The sequence below is a fragment of the Gallus gallus genome, chromosome 4 (assembly GCF_016699485.2).
Source record: "Gallus gallus isolate bGalGal1 chromosome 4, bGalGal1.mat.broiler.GRCg7b, whole genome shotgun sequence".
Classification (NCBI taxonomy): domain Eukaryota; kingdom Metazoa; phylum Chordata; class Aves; order Galliformes; family Phasianidae; genus Gallus; species Gallus gallus.
In genome coordinates, this window is record NC_052535.1 from 30,198,988 (window position 1) to 30,217,569 (window position 18,582).

At 46.0% G+C, this 18,582-nt stretch overlaps 1 protein-coding gene and 1 long non-coding RNA gene across 5 annotated transcripts in view; one reads left to right on the plus strand and one right to left on the minus strand.

Moving 5' to 3' along the window:
- Positions 1–171: 171 nt before the first annotated feature.
- The window catches only part of LOC124417896, a 40,006-nt gene continuing 21,595 nt past the window's right edge, over positions 172–18,582 (minus strand). Inside the window, exons 3-4 of one of the 4 annotated variants that reach the window (XR_006939046.1) lie at positions 491–758; positions 172–281 (exon numbers count right to left, since the gene is read on the minus strand). This is a non-coding gene — a long non-coding RNA (uncharacterized LOC124417896). Of the gene's footprint in view, positions 3,960–18,582 lie in introns of all 4 variants that reach the window. The other 3 variants (XR_006939047.1, XR_006939048.1, XR_006939045.1) reach the window with 3 other exon arrangements.
- On the plus strand, positions 14,954–16,912 carry LOC121110578. The gene is made up of 2 exons (XM_040700293.2): positions 14,954–15,110; positions 15,735–16,912. Exons 1-2 carry the CDS (start codon positions 15,086–15,088, stop codon positions 16,883–16,885), a joined length of 1,176 nt encoding a protein of 391 aa, XP_040556227.1. The 5' UTR covers positions 14,954–15,085; the 3' UTR covers positions 16,886–16,912.

Sequence of the window (18,582 nt, forward strand, 5' to 3'; positions counted from 1 at the left end):
ACAACTCCATGCCAAGTAACCATCATTGTTTACAACTAGCCAAAATAAAAAGCCTTCAGTGGAAGTGGAGAGAAAAGATGTATTGAATAGCTCAGCAACAACCGCTTTGTGCTAGTGCATCCCAAGTGCCACTGTAGCAAGTGAAACAAACCAAATCTTATCTTCCCAAACTGAAGTTCCATAGCATCAGCTTTATTTCAGGTAGAAGTTAAACAAAGCACAATATTTGCTGTAGATATGTGTTCCGCAGGTGCTGGGTATCCGGCCAAACACAAGGATTCCTGCAAAGGAAGGTAAGCAATTACTGTACAATACAGGAAAGTGGTAATACTGTTCTAAAACAAGAAAATCTGTTTGAACATGTTTGAAAACTCTTATTGCCGGTATCTGAAAATTAATACATTATTTTTCTAGTGCGGCATTAACAAGACATTCTAGTTTAAATTCTATAAGTAAGTCACTCACCAGTAAATGAACTCGATGTACCAACCTTACCAAAACCAGCTGTTGATTAGAAGCAATACATGAACCAGCACTTTAACCAGAGCAGCAGCCAATTGTCTGTGTAACAGAGTGAGCCAAGAGCCAGATTTCAGAGTCTGCTTCCGGATGAAACTATGTCCTAAAAGACAAGCAGCCTGGAAACTGGCTGGAGTTCTGAACTGTCAGTGCTGCTGTGTGTGTATCATGCAGTCACAGTTCCACCGCTGCTGCAGTAGCTGATGGGTGCCTTGCAAGCTGAAGCAGTGGGAGGTTTCCTGTGTTTCAGCAAAAGAAGTGTTGTGACTACAGTGCACAGCAAAAACAGCAATCCTGTCAAGCCCCCAATAATAAGCAAAACACTGTTTTCAGAGTTCCTCCTTGTGCTTTCCAGAACTGGCCTGTTACAGTGTGCCAGTTAGGAGAGCTTGTCTCTCTGGGTGTTGACAGCTTTGTCGGAACAGTCCAGTGCAATATGCTGAATGTCTGTGCCCCTCTTTTTGTCCACTCCATTGTCCTGCATCAGGACCGTGGTGTCTCAGTTGGCTCTGTTGCTGTATTTAAAGGCTGAAAGTGCTAATTCTAACATTCGTAGAGAACAGCACATGGTGATAGTTGAGACTTCTTTTGCTGCTGTGCCTGTGTGTTCCCCTTTGCTTGAACCATGTAGACAGTGTGCATGTACCGTTCTAGGCCTGCTGTCACCTTCAGAAAAACAAAACCCAGATACTTGAATGCACACTTACTATAAACTGGAAGATGCCGTGTTGCCAAATATGTCTACTAAAAGTGATGGCAGAGATACATACTTGGCAATAAGATTAATTTTTAACACAGCTTTCTGAAGTAGGTCAGGTAAAGTGTGTTCTAAAAGAGCCTGTTTCTTTCTAGTGTTGATGTGGAAAGGTTAGTGCAACTACTGAACACTCCGGTCTTAAATATCTGTCTTTACATACCAGGACATTGAACTTGTACAAGAAGAGGAGGAGTCAGCCAGACAACCCACTCCCCCACTCTCTGGGCTGTATGTAGTTGGGCACATATCTAACAGGTTCTTCCTGTTGCTGCTGAAGAAGTCACTGAGGTTCTGAACTGGATCCACCATCGCTCAGTCTTGGATTTCAGATACTAGGAAACCAGACTGATACACCTTTTACATATTTCCAGTCAGTCTGAAATTATTAAAGCAAGTCATTAACTAAGTTGAAGTGTATTTGTTTCCTTTGCACTTGAAGACAGCCATACTGCAGGACTGTTACAACTAATTTATCATGGGCTTCAGTATTTTTTATCTGTTACAATTCATACTGACGCAGTTCTTACAGTGCAGCTCTAAGTAAGCTTTTTTGGTCACTAGAGGGCAACCCACATTCACGCATAAGAAGCTACCCACTCTGAGAGCCTTCTAGCAAGCAAAACAAAGCTCTTCGTGGAACAACAGGGTTTCAGGCAAACAGCTCAAATAAGGGACCAAATAAAAACAAATTCATTTCTGATTTCAGACTTCCTTTACCAGAAGTTCCCCTAGAACCTGTTAACAGCTCTGGGAGAACATCTCCCCTAGGCCAGAACTCAATAGTGGAAAAAAAAAGATCCAGAGCAAGCAGCTTGGCCAAAGCCAGATGCAGCTTGTTGTGCATTGCAGTCTGCATTGGAAGCAGCTGCAGAATCAAGTTCTGAGGGGTCTCAGGTGTACAAGCATTCAATTGCTCTGCTCCTGACTAGAATGACTAAAACACTAACATTACTTAGCTGTCTCAAAACTGGGCAGCTGGCTCTAGAGTAGGCAGCTTTAAAGCAAACAAGCACAGTGAAGGCAATGTGTGATTATGCAGTAGTTGAGCGAGTTCAGTTTCAGATACACACGCCTAAATTCTGCACTTACCTTTGCAATGCTTTTCCTCTCAGAGCCCATAAACAGAACCCAAATCTACCATCATTTGTCGTGGTTTTTATGATTTTTGGTTATTGTTATTCCACATCATAACATCATGTAGTGCATAGGGAGTTAAAGAGTTAATGCTCCAGTTCCATGGATTGTCAATATCTCTGGGTACCTGGTTCTCAGAAGAACTACATCCACCAGAGGGCTTTGTGTTTCCATTTTCCGTTCAGAGGGAAAGATAAAACTCTTCACATGCCACGAGATGGCCCTTTTCCCCTCTGCTCATCTCTGCAGTGTGTGTGCTCCCTGGGTGTCTCACCTTCAGCATTAGAATATGGCCTTCAGTTTTTGGATACTCTCTCATTTTATCTGATTTATTAGCCTCAATTTTAATTATATTGTGTTATATTGTATTTAGTGAATCAGCTCTTCTCCTCAGATTGTTGCTGTTGTTTTGTTTTTAGGCCCGTCTCCCTACTCTTTCCCCTCTCCCCCTTTCCTGGGGTGTGATTCCATGGGTCCCCAAACCCCATTAGTCATGGAACTGGGCCAAACCAGCCCATAAACTGTTGACAGTGGGTATGAGAAATACTTTAATGCACTGCAAGTTCACAGAGATAAGCTGTGGAGCAAATACTCACAGCCCTCCAAAGCTGCTACCTCATAGTGACAACAGAAAATGACGTGTCACTGGTGAAGACAAAACTGGGTCTTTCTCAAAATGCCTTGATCCTTCCTCTCAAATGCAACAGTTCCAAAACACTTCTATATCCTAAACAAACAGCGACAAGGCATGAAAATAATGCCAAATATTCAGTAGGTCAGATAGAATGAATATAGCAGAAGCAGATGCAGTCCATCAGCGTTACTCTACTGGTCTGTAAAAGTAAAAATTCTACAGACATCTCATTAAATTGCACTCTTTGGAACCATGCACAAAATTGATGCAGTATATTTAAAGTCATTTGATTATAGAAATGTTAATTTCAAATTGGCTTTCAGTATCTATCTGCATTGTTAAGAAGCATCCGAATGTCTCAAGTATGAGAAGCCAAAGAGTTACTGATATTTAGCACTTCACTATCACTGCTTTGCAATGATCCCACTAGTCAAGTTTGCAGAGAAATGAAGGACGAGGTTTTCTAAAATTTATGATTGCTCTTTTGGCCAACTTATGTTCCAAACAGAAATCAACAGTACGATTCTTCTGCCTCACGGTGCATAACGAAACAGTGGAATAGTCAGCAGGATATTCATTTGGGATGAAGAGGTTTGAATTTTGAACTGGGTCAACTACTGGCTTAATGCATGGAAATAGGAAATTGGGCTCCCCTGTGACTTAGTCTCCTGCCTTTGAAAAGACACTGGAACTACTCTTTGAAGCAGAGTTTAAACACCTCACATTCCCATCCAGTCCAACAGAGGGGCTGATCTCTTGAGATGTAGCACTTTTTTCACCAAATATAACCCTTACATTGGACCATTTCAACTTGCCAAATGTCAGTGATGTGCAACAACCAGGGATCCAATCCACGGAGCTCATTAAAAGCAGTTCTGCATTGTAAAAATATTACCTCTTCAAAAGAATTGGAACCTGAAGTAAAAGGAAGAGTATTCACCATTCTCACTAATCATCATCATCATAACACATAAACAGAAAATAGGCCAATAAGAAATGGCTGGCCACTTTTGGTTTTGATTCCTTTAAAAAATACTTTCATGTCTATCGATGATGATCATAATTAGTGTTTTAATAAGATTCCTGAAGAAGAGCAGACATCAAATCTGCCCTTCTTAGGACTGCTCTGAACACTGAAAGTAGTTTTCAATGCAGCACAGGAGAAATCATGCGTAAACTCTGAAAAACTTCACAACTTCTTTGGGCCTCTCAGTCAGATTCCATAGCCCAGGACCTCTTTCCTTTGAGCAGATGTGCCTGTTCACAGGCAGTAGGTTCTGAAAGCAAGGGATGCGTGTGAAAAACTCACTTACAAGCCAAGTAGTTGTACGCTGTAGTAACCAATCCATGGAGTTTACAAATACATTAACTAGATAGCTTTAGGAGGAAAACGGTAGGCAAATGTTTTCACAAGCTGATCCCAAAGCTGTTTTCATACGGGAAGATCTTTATCATCATTTTTCTTAATCTCTCCAAGCCCGAAGCATTGTGAGAAAGCACTTGTTTTAATTGTTTAGAACAGTGGCCTATAATAGCCAACAAAATGTGCTATTTGCAACTTAGGTAATCCCTGTGACACCATCTAGCATTTATTACACCCAATTACAGACTTCTCCATGAAAAAGTTTAGATGTGTAAGTAGTTAAAAAGTAGTTTTGGGTGACAGCTCTTAGGAGCATTTAACACCCACGTTTCCTCCAAGTACCTTCTTGTTTTGATTGAGGATTCAAAGGGACTCTTTTCAGCTCAACCTTTGCACACAATTCATTGTAACTCAAAGTTCAGTTCCTCCTGTCTTCTTACCATCGGGCGATTAGATAAGTGACACGAGGTGTGTCTTCCAGGAGTCCAGCGAAGCGCTTGCTCAAAGAAAGATAAAGTCCTTTCCCACCATTCTTTGGCTAGTCCAACAACTGGAAGCTCCTTGTGGCATTGATTACAATATGCAACTATGCATAAAGTAGCAGCAGTTCATGCCAATAGTTGTAAGCTATTGCTATGACACTGTTTGTCTGCCAGAACAATTCCCTTATGATGTTCAAGTAAATGTAAGGATTTAGCTCAGCTGCGAGATTAGCCATCACTAAACCAGCTTCTTCTCCCAGAGAACATTGCAATGCATCGTGTAACCTCGGCAGGATCTGTCGCCTCACCCTGCACATTCAAATCTCCCTTCTTTTCACATCTGATGCCGCTGATGGCTGTGAAAACATATCCGTAACAACATACAACAAAAACATTCACAGTTCTACCATCACAAGAAGTGAAAATGAGTGTAGTCCAATGTTCAGGATTTTACATTCAGAACAAAACTGCCACATAAAGTGAATTTCCACACTGTAGTCTTTACAGAGCGCCTATGTCCTTACCTAGAGATAGCTAAAATCCCACTGAAAGTCTTCCTACTGATTTATACAATTATTTAACTTACTAATGAATCCCAGAATGAGGTGAAAAGGAGAAGCACATTACAAACTTAAAGTGTAATTTAACCCCCTAATTCAGACCTAGAGTCCATGCACCTAACTGTCAGGGCCCTAACTAGGCCCGGCTGTGCCAATGAAGCAACGACTGCCAGGTGCCGCGGGGCCGAAGCCTCCCGGGAACAGCTGTACTTCGCCGGGAGACCAGGGCACAGCCCGCCCCAAAGCCTCTTAAGCGCTGTTGGAGGGTGTGTGAGGGTCTGCTCTTTAAATAGAACTTTGGGATTCTATTTAATGTTCTCTGTGTGTTGTGTTGTTTCAGGCTGCTCTCATGGTTAGGATCAGCCCAAACCGGTGAGCACTCGGGAGTTGTCGTGGGCACCCTGTCTACAGCAGGAGCCTGCCCAGATGTCGCCCTGCTCTTTTTGGGCTGGTGTAGGGCTACCGCCGGGTTCCCCCGGGTGTTTGGGGTCAGTATAGCGTTGCTGCCCAGCTCCTGTCGTGTTTTCAGAGGGGGCTGCCGCTCAGTTCTACGAATCCTAGAGCAGCCTTGGGAGATGTTGGTTACAGACCAGGATGAGGATGCCGATGAGACCTTCTGCACACAGCTGAAAGTAGCCTCACAGCTGTGGGCATTAGTCCTCATGGTAGACTCAAACCACGATGCCAGCTGTTAGGAAAGCAACACTGCCAGGTGTGCTCATTCCAGGAGGCTCCTGCAATGTGCTGAAGGTAAAATTTCTGAAATGAGTGATGGAGGAGCCACTGAGGAGTGGGGTGTGAAGGGGTCCCGTGAGCAGTTGTTGACACTGGAGTGTTACTTCCTCCATGGTTGGGAGCAGTGCATCGCAAAGAGTAAGAAGCTGAACAGACATGGCAGGAGACCTGCGGGGGCAAATGAGGAGCTTGCAGATAAACTCAAAGGGGAGAAGGTAGAGATGGGATGAGGAAGACTAAGGCTCACTTAAAGAAGGCTTACCTTTAGAAGGGGGGTCAGGCCTACCAAAAATTTGTATGTTTCTCAACAGCAAAAATGAGACTAGGGAACATGCTTTTTGAGGTGGGGGCCCTGGTAACAGAGGAGGTGAAAAAGAGGAGGTACCAAAAGCATTTTTGGCTTCAACAGTCACTGCTGAGATCGCTCCTTGAGAATCCCAGACGGAAGGGTCTTTGAGGAAGACCAACTTCCTCTCATTTGTGGAAGAGCCGGGCAAAGGGAGCTTTTAAACAGGAAGGGGATCCACTTCTTCCAGAGCCTGTATCATGCCATAATGTGATAGAGAACGCAGCAACAATAGCACAGTAGCAAAGTCTCCAGCTGCAGCAAAGGAGAATGAGCCTAAATACAGCAGCCGTGGATGCAAAAAAGAAGACAAAAAAGCTGCACACCCACAGAAGACCTCAAACGGGAAGCAATCTCCAGACGGATTACCCTTGCCTCCACTGCCAACCCTTAAATGAGATCTGGGAAGGGCTGAATCCTGGCTCCACCCCTTCCGGTCACTCAGGTACATTGCATGCACCTGAGCTCCCCTGGGTTAGCCCTGCCTTCTCACCAGCTGCTCAATCACTGCTTCAGGCCATGACTTAGCATTTCTGCTACAGTCTGATAGTGAGAGGACAAGGCAGGACGGCTTTAAACTGTGAGGCAGTGGCACAGGATGCCCAGAGAGGTCATGACTGCTTCACCTCTGAAGGCGATCAAGGCCAGCTCACATGGGGCCCTGGGCAGAGCCTGATCTACTGGTGGCAGCCCTGCCCACAACAGAGGTGTTGGAACTAAGTGATCTTTAAGGTCATTTACAACCCAAGCCATTCTAGGGTAGAAATGGATCGATGGAGGCTGAGCCAATTTTTTCTTTTTTTTGCACATTCACAACATATGATTGCATAGAGATGGAACATCGGAAGCCATTCCTAAGTGAAGAGCAGAGCACTGACATGGTTTTTGATCAGCTTTGCTTTTGATGGAATTGAACAAAAGGTTAGAAAGCTATTCATCGTACAAGTGACTGTACAGGGAGGCATCACATATGCTACAGTTTGTCAAGGTCTTCTGGAAGAAGATGAAGTTTTCTACTGTTCCTAACCTTCCTACTGCCTGCTCTGGGCTCCTACTCCACCATGCTTCTGTGACTCACGCTTTGCAAAAAGAAACTCCGCATGAGACACATACTTTATTACTCCTTCTGGATGAGCAGATGCTGAGAAAGTCAAGGGTTTGATGTCCTATTTTGAATCGCTCTTCTTACCTTCTTGGATCGTTTGAGTGTGGTTTGAGATAGGCTTAGGGGAGTCACAAAGGGGGGCAAGAAGAAATGCCAGTTACTTCCAATAAACAGATCCTCTTTTCAAACATCTGAACCTTGGCACATAGTATAACTAGACAAACATACCATCAGCAGTGTTTCAAAACAATACGTTTTATTTCTAATGTTGGACGGGCGGTCACATTTTAACCCTCTCTGCCATATTCTTTTTCCATCTGTGACGTCACGCAGGAGTCACAGTGCTGTATCCAGTTGCCTGGCAACCGGAGCTTTTGCTTTGGTTTGCGGTTGGAGTTGTTGCGTTGCTTTGTGGTTGGAGTTGGTGGTTGCTTTGCGATTGGAGTTGTTGCGTTGCTTTGCGTTTGGAGCTGCTGGTTAGACTTTGTGCCAGTTCTGGGCCTCGATCAGCAGTATTTATGGCTGTGAATGGGCTAGCCACTGGTGAGTAGTTGTGTTTTCGTCACCATCTTCCTCTTCTGCTGCGGTAAATAGTTCATACCTCAGCCCACGGGTTCTTCAAGAAACAGGTGGTTTCTTGAAATGGAAAGTAACCCCTACGACCAAAGCTTAAATGGGAAGGTATCATCCTGTATTGCAGAAGCAAGCGTAGCGCATGGTTGAAGAGCAAGCACAAAACTTACCACCATCCCTTCTCTGGGATGACCATTTTGAAGGAAGCCCCACCCATTTATCTGTAGTCTGGCTCCATTTCAAGTCCAAGTGGACTCAAGGTCTCTTTCATTCCCCTTTACGTAGGTGTAACCAGTGTACCTCGCCCCAGCTCCCTCCCTTGTAAGAGCTGTATCAGAGGACCGTTTTTCACCATGGCAGAAGTAATAGATACAGCACTGGGGCCTGAAAAGGCCCTTCACGGCCTTTGCTTCTCGCTTTATTTCTGTGTGTTGCTGCAAACAAACACTGGGAAGGGGCATCTACAGGGTTTGGTTCTCTGATGGGCGGCTGCCCTGGGCACTGCTCTATTACACTACTACTGCCTATTAGGTGAACATAGAGACACAGCAGTGACACGGCAGATGCTCAAGCAACACTTGCTATTTGTGACAGGGCTGCTGCCTGCCGCCTGGCTCTTCTGGACGTCTACCAAGACACCTACCGCTTCTTGGAAGCTGCTACGCTGCCTTCCTCTTCTTCTCATCTACTACGCTGCCTGCCTCTTCCTGGAAACTACTACTCTGCCTGCCTCTTCCTGGAAACTCCTACACTGCCTGGCTCTTGCGATCTACTACTCTCTCTGCCTCTTTTTCGGAATCCACTGCGCTGCCTGCCTCCTTTTCGCACTATACTGTGCTGTCTGCCTCTTTCTCGGACTCTTCTATGCTGCCTGCCTCTCTTTCTGCATCTACTACTCCACCCGCCTCTTCCTGCAATCCACTGCACTGCCTGTCTCCCTTTGGAAACTCCTCCTCAGCCTGCTGCTTCTTTGGAACACCCTACGCCACCTGCGTCTGCTCTGCAACATCCTACGCCGCCTGCGTCTGCTTTTCAATACGCTATACCAGCTGCGGCTGCTTTTCAATATTCCATGCCACCTTTCCCTTCTTTGGAATGTACTACGTCACCTACCTCTGCTCTGGAAAATACTACACCACCTCTCCCTCGTATGGAATATGCTATGCCACCTGCCATTGGTATGGAAAATACTATGCTGCCTGCCACTTCTGTGGTACATCCTATGCTGCCTGCGCCTGCTTCGGAGCATCCTGCGTCACCTGCCACTGCTACGCAGGATCCTACGGCGCCTGCCACTTCTACAGAAGATCCTACGGCACCTGCCACTGCTATGGACTCTACGACACCACCTGCCTCTTGTATGGACCATACTACGCCACCTGGGTCTTCTGTGGAATATAACACGCCGCCTGCCTCCTTTGGCAATATACCACGGCACCTCGCTCTTTTTAGAATATACCATGCAGCCTGGCTCCCTTTGCGCCATACCACTCCGCCTGGCTCACTTTGGGACTTACCACGCTGCCTGGCTCACGTTGGCATACACCACGCCGGCTGGCACTGCTTGGAACATGTCACGTCACCTGGCTATTTTTGGCATATACATGGCTACCTGGCTCTCCTCAGAATACACCACGCTGCCAGGCTTTCTTTGGACGAGAGTGCAGCGCCTGGCTCTCTCTGGACTAGAGTACGCCATCTGGCTCTCACTCAGATACAGTACACCACCTGACTCGTTCCATTGAATAAATAATGTCTTTTTGTTTCTGTAACTGTCCTGCATTTTCTTTATTGTATCACAGAATGGCTTAGTATGGCACAGTCATGCCGTAGAATGGTTACGGCATAGAATGTTACGGAACTCAAGGGTCATCAAGTTCCAATTCCCCTGCCGCTGGCAGGTACTCCAGCTAGGGCCTCACGAGGCCAGAGTAGAGGCAGACAATCACCTCCCTTACCCTGGAAGCACCTCCCAGGAGCCCCCGCTGCCTGAGGAGCATCTCCCCCGTACCCTTCCTGCAGGGATAGCGGAGTGCAACTCTACCAATCAATCCCCCTCTCACGAGCCCGGACGCTCCTCAGCCTTTCTACCTCCTCCTTTAGCTCTACCACCAGGCCGAGCAGATCCTCCACCTGCTCACACCGCACACGGGTGGTAACCTGGCTGCCCTCCTGCAGCAGTGACAGGGCCAGGCTTTCTCTGCAGCCTGAGACCTGAACTGCGACACGGACATCCATGCTTTCACTCTGAGTCTCCCCGCCCCTTTTAGGAGAAGCTCGCCACCGCGCGCTGACCATGGGTGCACCTCGCTGCGTCCAGAGAGCAACGCCCTGTTACGTGCTAAGCGTTAAGCCCCCTTCTATATGCCAAGGTGTCCTGCCTGCTCGCCCTGCCTGTGTGAACTGCCGTGCAAATAACCACTTCACTGAATCTTAATACAGTACTGCTGACTTGTATTGGCATACCACCTACACTATCTCACAGAAACGCCACCTTTTTCACATGCTTTCTGCTTGCCAGCCTTGTACACTCACAGCACAAGTACATACTCATGCATTCAACCGATTAGTAGAAATCCACTCTCCTTACTTGCCTTCAATTTACCCAACTCTCTCCTGACACATTCAGGTTAGTGTTAGTGTTGACAGCTTTGGCGAAGATAATCGGGAAGTCGTGAATCGTGTAACATTAATATCAAGCAGGAATTAATCCGAATTAATTCTAACACAACTAGAATGCCCTTCTTTCTCTAGGCCTAAAACTTTGCACCAACTACAGGGATACAGTCAAGTTTGTTGTTTCCAATCACAAGTTCAGTTATCATCCATTCCTTTCATTAGAAACACTAGCAACTCCAGAATTCTTTTCCTTCCTTTCTTCACTGGACTGGGAGATTGGAGGAGCATTTACTTTTCCATGGAAGTGACAACATAAAACTATTTGTCTCTAAGCTTCTTGTAGTTCAGAGCTGCTGGAAATTAGATAGCACGTTCATCCAACAGTGCTGGTCCGGAACCTTCCAGTTTGTTAATTTTGTATCATGTTGACCTTAGAAGTTAATCTGAGTACATTTAACCATGCCATAAATTAGGTTAAGCTTCTTTCCTGTCAATAGCCACTTGGTAGAGCTCACAGGGGCCAAGATTTAACTTCCCCATTATCTTTGATGGATGACATTATCCAAGTAATTACATCTAAATAACAGCATAAGCGTAAGACACCATATTCTTTCTTGTGAGTATGGGCTGAACTGATTGTGCTGGAAGATAGTCTGAAAGAATCTCAAAGACTACAGAATAATTGTGTACCTCTCACAGGACAGACAGCTAGTTGTGCAAAAAGAGCAAACAAGGGCCAGTAACACAGTCTCTCAGAGAAACTCCAAGTTTCTACAGACTTGTTTAACACACAGTGAGGCTTCAGTAAGGCCTTTGGAAGGCCTCAGGTACACAGAGATCTCCAGCAAGATACCCTCACATCCCCTGTCACCCTTTAAATGAGGTCAGGGAAGTCTCCATTTCCAGTCTGTATGGGGCTGGCCCTGCATTCCCACTAGGTGCTCACTCACTCTTTCAAGCCATGACTTAGCATTTCTGCTACACTATTTCATTCCTCTTAAATATATATATATATATATATACATATATATATATAAATATAAAGCGTGAGAAGTATTAAATGATTGACTTCCTGTTGTGTCCAGCTTAGCCCTCCTTAAAATCTAAGTCCTTGTGTCCTTAAACCGTAGTAGCGCAAATGGAAAATAAGTGCAGTTTTGGTAGCTGGAATGCAGAGCTGAAATTATTTTTATTTCTCGTTTTGCCTAATAACAACACCTTGCAATAATATGTTTGCACTCATATGGATTCTGCACACTTGTCCTCCGCTTTGTTCATGTGTCTAATCAACCTCAAAACACTTCTTAACAATTATCTTCTTTCTACCATAAACATCATACAACTCAAAGCTCATAGTTGAGCTTTTTTTACACTCTACAGCTCAGTTATCTGAAATAAACGTCACCTGAAAATGGAGTAAAAGATATTCCTCACTAGTACTTGCAAGACACCCCTTGCGCTTTATCTATTGTTTCTTTGCATTTGTTGATGGCTTTCTGAAGTGTATGTCTTGTTTTTCCCCATGCCCACAGTCTAGAGCAACATCACTACGTGTTTAGGAAATCTGACAGCCAGATTGGTTCCCCGCACGCTTTTTTGTGTTTTGTGACATATATGTGACAATTGAAGTATACTGAATAATGAAAGCAGGACTAACGATGCAATTGCAATCAAAGTCCACACTGTGTCTCTAATTTAACCATTTCAAACTTGATTTTGTATTGAAAGACATACAGAGCTCTGCGTAATCAAAGGGATTAGCCACTGGGGAGAACTTTCAGCTCCTCCTTCTCCCAGTCACTCCCATAGGATATTTGAGCTCTCAAATTTTTAGATTCAGTAACCCCGTATTAAAGCACTTAGGTTCTACATGCGATATGAAACAGCCATCAGACTGCCCTTTCTTTCTTTCTTTCTCAGAAGACCACAGCAATTGTGATTCTACTGGTACATCCTACTTGGTCAGAGCTTATCCTTGTGTTCACACCACCCTCTCAAAAGACCACAGATAACTTCATAAACGGGCAACCAGGGAAGGTTGGGAGCTAAGTTAATTAGCTAATTAATAACAATTAAATAACAAAATTACAATGAAATCTTCCAAGGGGAAAAAAAAAAAAAAGCAAGTAAAGCTGTTCCAGTGGTGTGATGAAACAAGTATACTTCCTCTGTCTCACAAGCAAACCCCTGTGTCTGTCTGCCAGGTTGGACAAAGATAGGGAAACAGAAGTGAGCGCTTTGAACTTGAGCTTCCAAACACTGAATTACTGTGTTAGCCAATTTCTCCCTCAAGCTAAAGACAGTCAGATCTAAATTATTCCTGTCTCAAGGAATCCCTCATCCACCTCGCTAGTAACTTTGTGGAATTTCAGCCAACAGGCAAAAGCATTCACCTTCGGAGAACAATTCTTATGCTTTGAAGGCGCTTTTAAGATTAAAGGGGCACTGAAGTATGCACACAATCCCTACAAAGCACAAAGCATAGCAGAAGCAGCTTTCTCCACAAAGGGAGCAGGTAACACCACGCTTATCTGTCAGGACTTCACAGTGAACAAAATGGGAGCTCTATAAGGTGCTATAAGACGCCCCTCTGCCCTCACAAGGCCCCATCTGGAGGCCCGTGCCCTCAGCAGGAGAAATACTCGGAGCAGTTGGTCTCAGTGCACAAGACAGCCATGAAGAAAATCAAATGGCGACAGCACATCTCCTGTGAAGAAAAGCTAGATGGAAATGGGTTTGTTTATCTTGGAGAAGAAAAGGCCTCATTGCAGCCTTCTAGCACTGGAAGGGAGATCTTAAACAGGAAGGGGATCCACTTCTTCCAGAGCCTGTATCATGCCATAATGTGATAGAGAACGCAGCAACAATAGCACAGTAGCAAAGTCTCCAGCTGCAGCAAAGGAGAATGAGCCTAAATACAGCAGCCGTGGATGCAAAAAAGAAGACAAAAAAGCTGCACACCCACAGAAGACCTCAAACAGGAAGCAATCTCCAGACGGATTACCCTTGCCTCCACTGCCAACCCTTAAATGAGATCTGGGAAGGGCTGAATCCTGGCTCCACCCCTTCCGGTCACTCAGGTACATTGCATGCACCTGAGCTCCCCTGGGTTAGCCCTGCCTTCTCACCAGCTGCTCAATCACTGCTTCAGGCCATGACTTAGCATTTCTGCTACAGTCCGATAGTGAGAGGACAAGGCAGGACGGCTTTAAACTGTGAGGCAGTGGCACAGGATGCCCAGAGAGGTCATGACTGCTTCACCTCTGAAGGCGATCAAGGCCAGCTCACATGGGGCCCTGGGCAGAGCCTGATCTACTGGTGGCAGCCCTGCCCACAACAGAGGTGTTGGAACTAAGTGATCTTTAAGGTCATTTACAACCCAAGCCATTCTAGGGTAGAAATGGATCGATGGAGGCTGAGCCAATTTTTTCTTTTTTTTGCACATTCACAACATATGATTGCATAGAGATGGAACATCGGAAGCCATTCCTAAGTGAAGAGCAGAGCACTGACATGGTTTTTGATCAGCTTTGCTTTTGATGGAATTGAACAAAAGGTTAGAAAGCTATTCATCGTACAAGTGACTGTACAGGGAGGCATCACATATGCTACAGTTTGTCAAGGTCTTCTGGAAGAAGATGAAGTTTTCTACTGTTCCTAACCTTCCTACTGCCTGCTCTGGGCTCCTACTCCACCATGCTTCTGTGACTCACGCTTTGCAAAAAGAAACTCCGCATGAGACACATACTTTATTACTCCTTCTGGATGAGCAGATGCTGAGAAAGTCAAGGGTTTGATGTCCTATTTTGAATCGCTCTTCTTACCTTCTTGGATCGTTTGAGTGTGGTTTGAGATAGGCTTAGGGGAGTCACAAAGGGGGGCAAGAAGAAATGCCAGTTACTTCCAATAAACAGATCCTCTTTTCAAACATCTGAACCTTGGCACATAGTATAACTAGACAAACATACCATCAGCAGTGTTTCAAAACAATACGTTTTATTTCTAATGTTGGACGGGCGGTCACATTTTAACCCTCTCTGCCATATTCTTTTTCCATCTGTGACGTCACGCAGGAGTCACAGTGCTGTATCCAGTTGCCTGGCAACCGGAGCTTTTGCTTTGGTTTGCGGTTGGAGTTGTTGCGTTGCTTTGTGGTTGGAGTTGGTGGTTGCTTTGCGATTGGAGTTGTTGCGTTGCTTTGCGTTTGGAGCTGCTGGTTAGACTTTGTGCCAGTTCTGGGCCTCGATCAGCAGTATTTATGGCTGTGAATGGGCTAGCCACTGGTGAGTAGTTGTGTTTTCGTCACCATCTTCCTCTTCTGCTGCGGTAAATAGTTCATACCTCAGCCCACGGGTTCTTCAAGAAACAGGTGGTTTCTTGAAATGGAAAGTAACCCCTACGACCAAAGCTTAAATGGGAAGGTATCATCCTGTATTGCAGAAGCAAGCGTAGCGCATGGTTGAAGAGCAAGCACAAAACTTACCACCATCCCTTCTCTGGGATGACCATTTTGAAGGAAGCCCCACCCATTTATCTGTAGTCTGGCTCCATTTCAAGTCCAAGTGGACTCAAGGTCTCTTTCATTCCCCTTTACGTAGGTGTAACCAGTGTACCTCGCCCCAGCTCCCTCCCTTGTAAGAGCTGTATCAGAGGACCGTTTTTCACCATGGCAGAAGTAATAGATACAGCACTGGGGCCTGAAAAGGCCCTTCACGGCCTTTGCTTCTCGCTTTATTTCTGTGTGTTGCTGCAAACAAACACTGGGAAGGGGCATCTACAGGGTTTGGTTCTCTGATGGGCGGCTGCCCTGGGCACTGCTCTATTACACTACTACTGCCTATTAGGTGAACATAGAGACACAGCAGTGACACGGCAGATGCTCAAGCAACACTTGCTATTTGTGACAGGGCTGCTGCCTGCCGCCTGGCTCTTCTGGACGTCTACCAAGACACCTACCGCTTCTTGGAAGCTGCTACGCTGCCTTCCTCTTCTTCTCATCTACTACGCTGCCTGCCTCTTCCTGGAAACTACTACTCTGCCTGCCTCTTCCTGGAAACTCCTACACTGCCTGGCTCTTGCGATCTACTACTCTCTCTGCCTCTTTTTCGGAATCCACTGCGCTGCCTGCCTCCTTTTCGCACTATACTGTGCTGTCTGCCTCTTTCTCGGACTCTTCTATGCTGCCTGCCTCTCTTTCTGCATCTACTACTCCACCCGCCTCTTCCTGCAATCCACTGCACTGCCTGTCTCCCTTTGGAAACTCCTCCTCAGCCTGCTGCTTCTTTGGAACACCCTACGCCACCTGCGTCTGCTCTGCAACATCCTACGCCGCCTGCGTCTGCTTTTCAATACGCTATACCAGCTGCGGCTGCTTTTCAATATTCCATGCCACCTTTCCCTTCTTTGGAATGTACTACGTCACCTACCTCTGCTCTGGAAAATACTACACCACCTCTCCCTCGTATGGAATATGCTATGCCACCTGCCATTGGTATGGAAAATACTATGCTGCCTGACACTTCTGTGGTACATCCTATGCTGCCTGCGCCTGCTTCGGAGCATCCTGCGTCACCTGCCACTGCTACGCAGGATCCTACGGCGCCTGCCACTTCTACAGAAGATCCTACGGCACCTGCCACTGCTATGGACTCTACGACACCACCTGCCTCTTGTATGGACCATACTACGCCACCTGGGTCTTCTGTGGAATATAACACGCCGCCTGCCTCCTTTGGCAATATACCACGGCACCTCGCTCTTTTTAGAATATACCATGCAGCCTGGCTCCCTTTGCGCCATACCACTCCGCCTGGCTCACTTTGGGACTTACCACGCTGCCTGGCTCACGTTGGCATACACCACGCCGGCTGGCACTGCTTGGAACATGTCACGTCACCTGGCTATTTTTGGCATATACATGGCTACCTGGCTCTCCTCAGAATACACCACGCTGCCAGGCTTTCTTTGGACGAGAGTGCAGCGCCTGGCTCTCTCTGGACTAGAGTACGCCATCTGGCTCTCACTCAGATACAGTACACCACCTGACTCGTTCCATTGAATAAATAATGTCTTTTTGTTTCTGTAACTGTCCTGCATTTTCTTTATTGTATCACAGAATGGCTTAGTATGGCACAGTCATGCCGTAGAATGGTTACGGCATAGAATGTTACGGAACTCAAGGGTCATCAAGTTCCAATTCCCCTGCCGCTGGCAGGTACTCCAGCTAGGGCCTCACGAGGCCAGAGTAGAGGCAGACAATCACCTCCCTTACCCTGGAAGCACCTCCCAGGAGCCCCCGCTGCCTGAGGAGCATCTCCCCCGTACCCTTCCTGCAGGGATAGCGGAGTGCAACTCTACCAATCAATCCCCCTCTCACGAGCCCGGACGCTCCTCAGCCTTTCTACCTCCTCCTTTAGCTCTACCACCAGGCCGAGCAGATCCTCCACCTGCTCACACCGCACACGGGTGGTAACCTGGCTGCCCTCCTGCAGCAGTGACAGGGCCAGGCTTTCTCTGCAGCCTGAGACCTGAACTGCGACACGGACATCCATGCTTTCACTCTGAGTCTCCCCGCCCCTTTTAGGAGAAGCTCGCCACCGCGCGCTGACCATGGGTGCACCTCGCTGCGTCCAGAGAGCAACGCCCTGTTACGTGCTAAGCGTTAAGCCCCCTTCTATATGCCAAGGTGTCCTGCCTGCTCGCCCTGCCTGTGTGAACTGCCGTGCAAATAACCACTTCACTGAATCTTAATACAGTACTGCTGACTTGTATTGGCATACCACCTACACTATCTCACAGAAACGCCACCTTTTTCACATGCTTTCTGCTTGCCAGCCTTGTACACTCACAGCACAAGTACATACTCATGCATTCAACCGATTAGTAGAAATCCACTCTCCTTACTTGCCTTCAATTTACCCAACTCTCTCCTGACACATTCAGGTTAGTGTTAGTGTTGACAGCTTTGGCGAAGATAATCGGGAAGTCGTGAATCGTGTAACATTAATATCAAGCAGGAATTAATCCGAATTAATTCTAACACAACTAGAATGCCCTTCTTTCTCTAGGCCTAAAACTTTGCACCAACTACAGGGATACAGTCAAGTTTGTTGTTTCCAATCACAAGTTCAGTTATCATCCATTCCTTTCATTAGAAACACTAGCAACTCCAGAATTCTTTTCCTTCCTTTCTTCACTGGACTGGGAGATTGGAGGAGCATTTACTTTTCCATGGAAGTGACAACATAAAACTATTTGTCTCTAAGCTTCTTGTAGTTCAGAGCTGCTGGAAATTAGATAGCACGTTCATCCAACAGTGCTGGTCCGGAACCTTCCAGTTTGTTAATTTTGTATCATGTTGACCTTAGAAGTTAATCTGAGTACATTTAACCATGCCATAAATTAGGTTAAGCTTCTTTCCTGTCAATAGCCACTTGGTAGAGCTCACAGGGGCCAAGATTTAACTTCCCCATTATCTTTGATGGATGACATTATCCAAGTAATTACATCTAAATAACAGCATAAGCGTAAGACACCATATTCTTTCTTGTGAGTATGGGCTGAACTGATTGTGCTGGAAGATAGTCTGAAAGAATCTCAAAGACTACAGAATAATTGTGTACCTCTCACAGGACAGACAGCTAGTTGTGCAAAAAGAGCAAACAAGGGCCAGTAACACAGTCTCTCAGAGAAACTCCAAGTTTCTACAGACTTGTTTAACACACAGTGAGGCTTTAGTAAGGCCTTTGGAAGGCC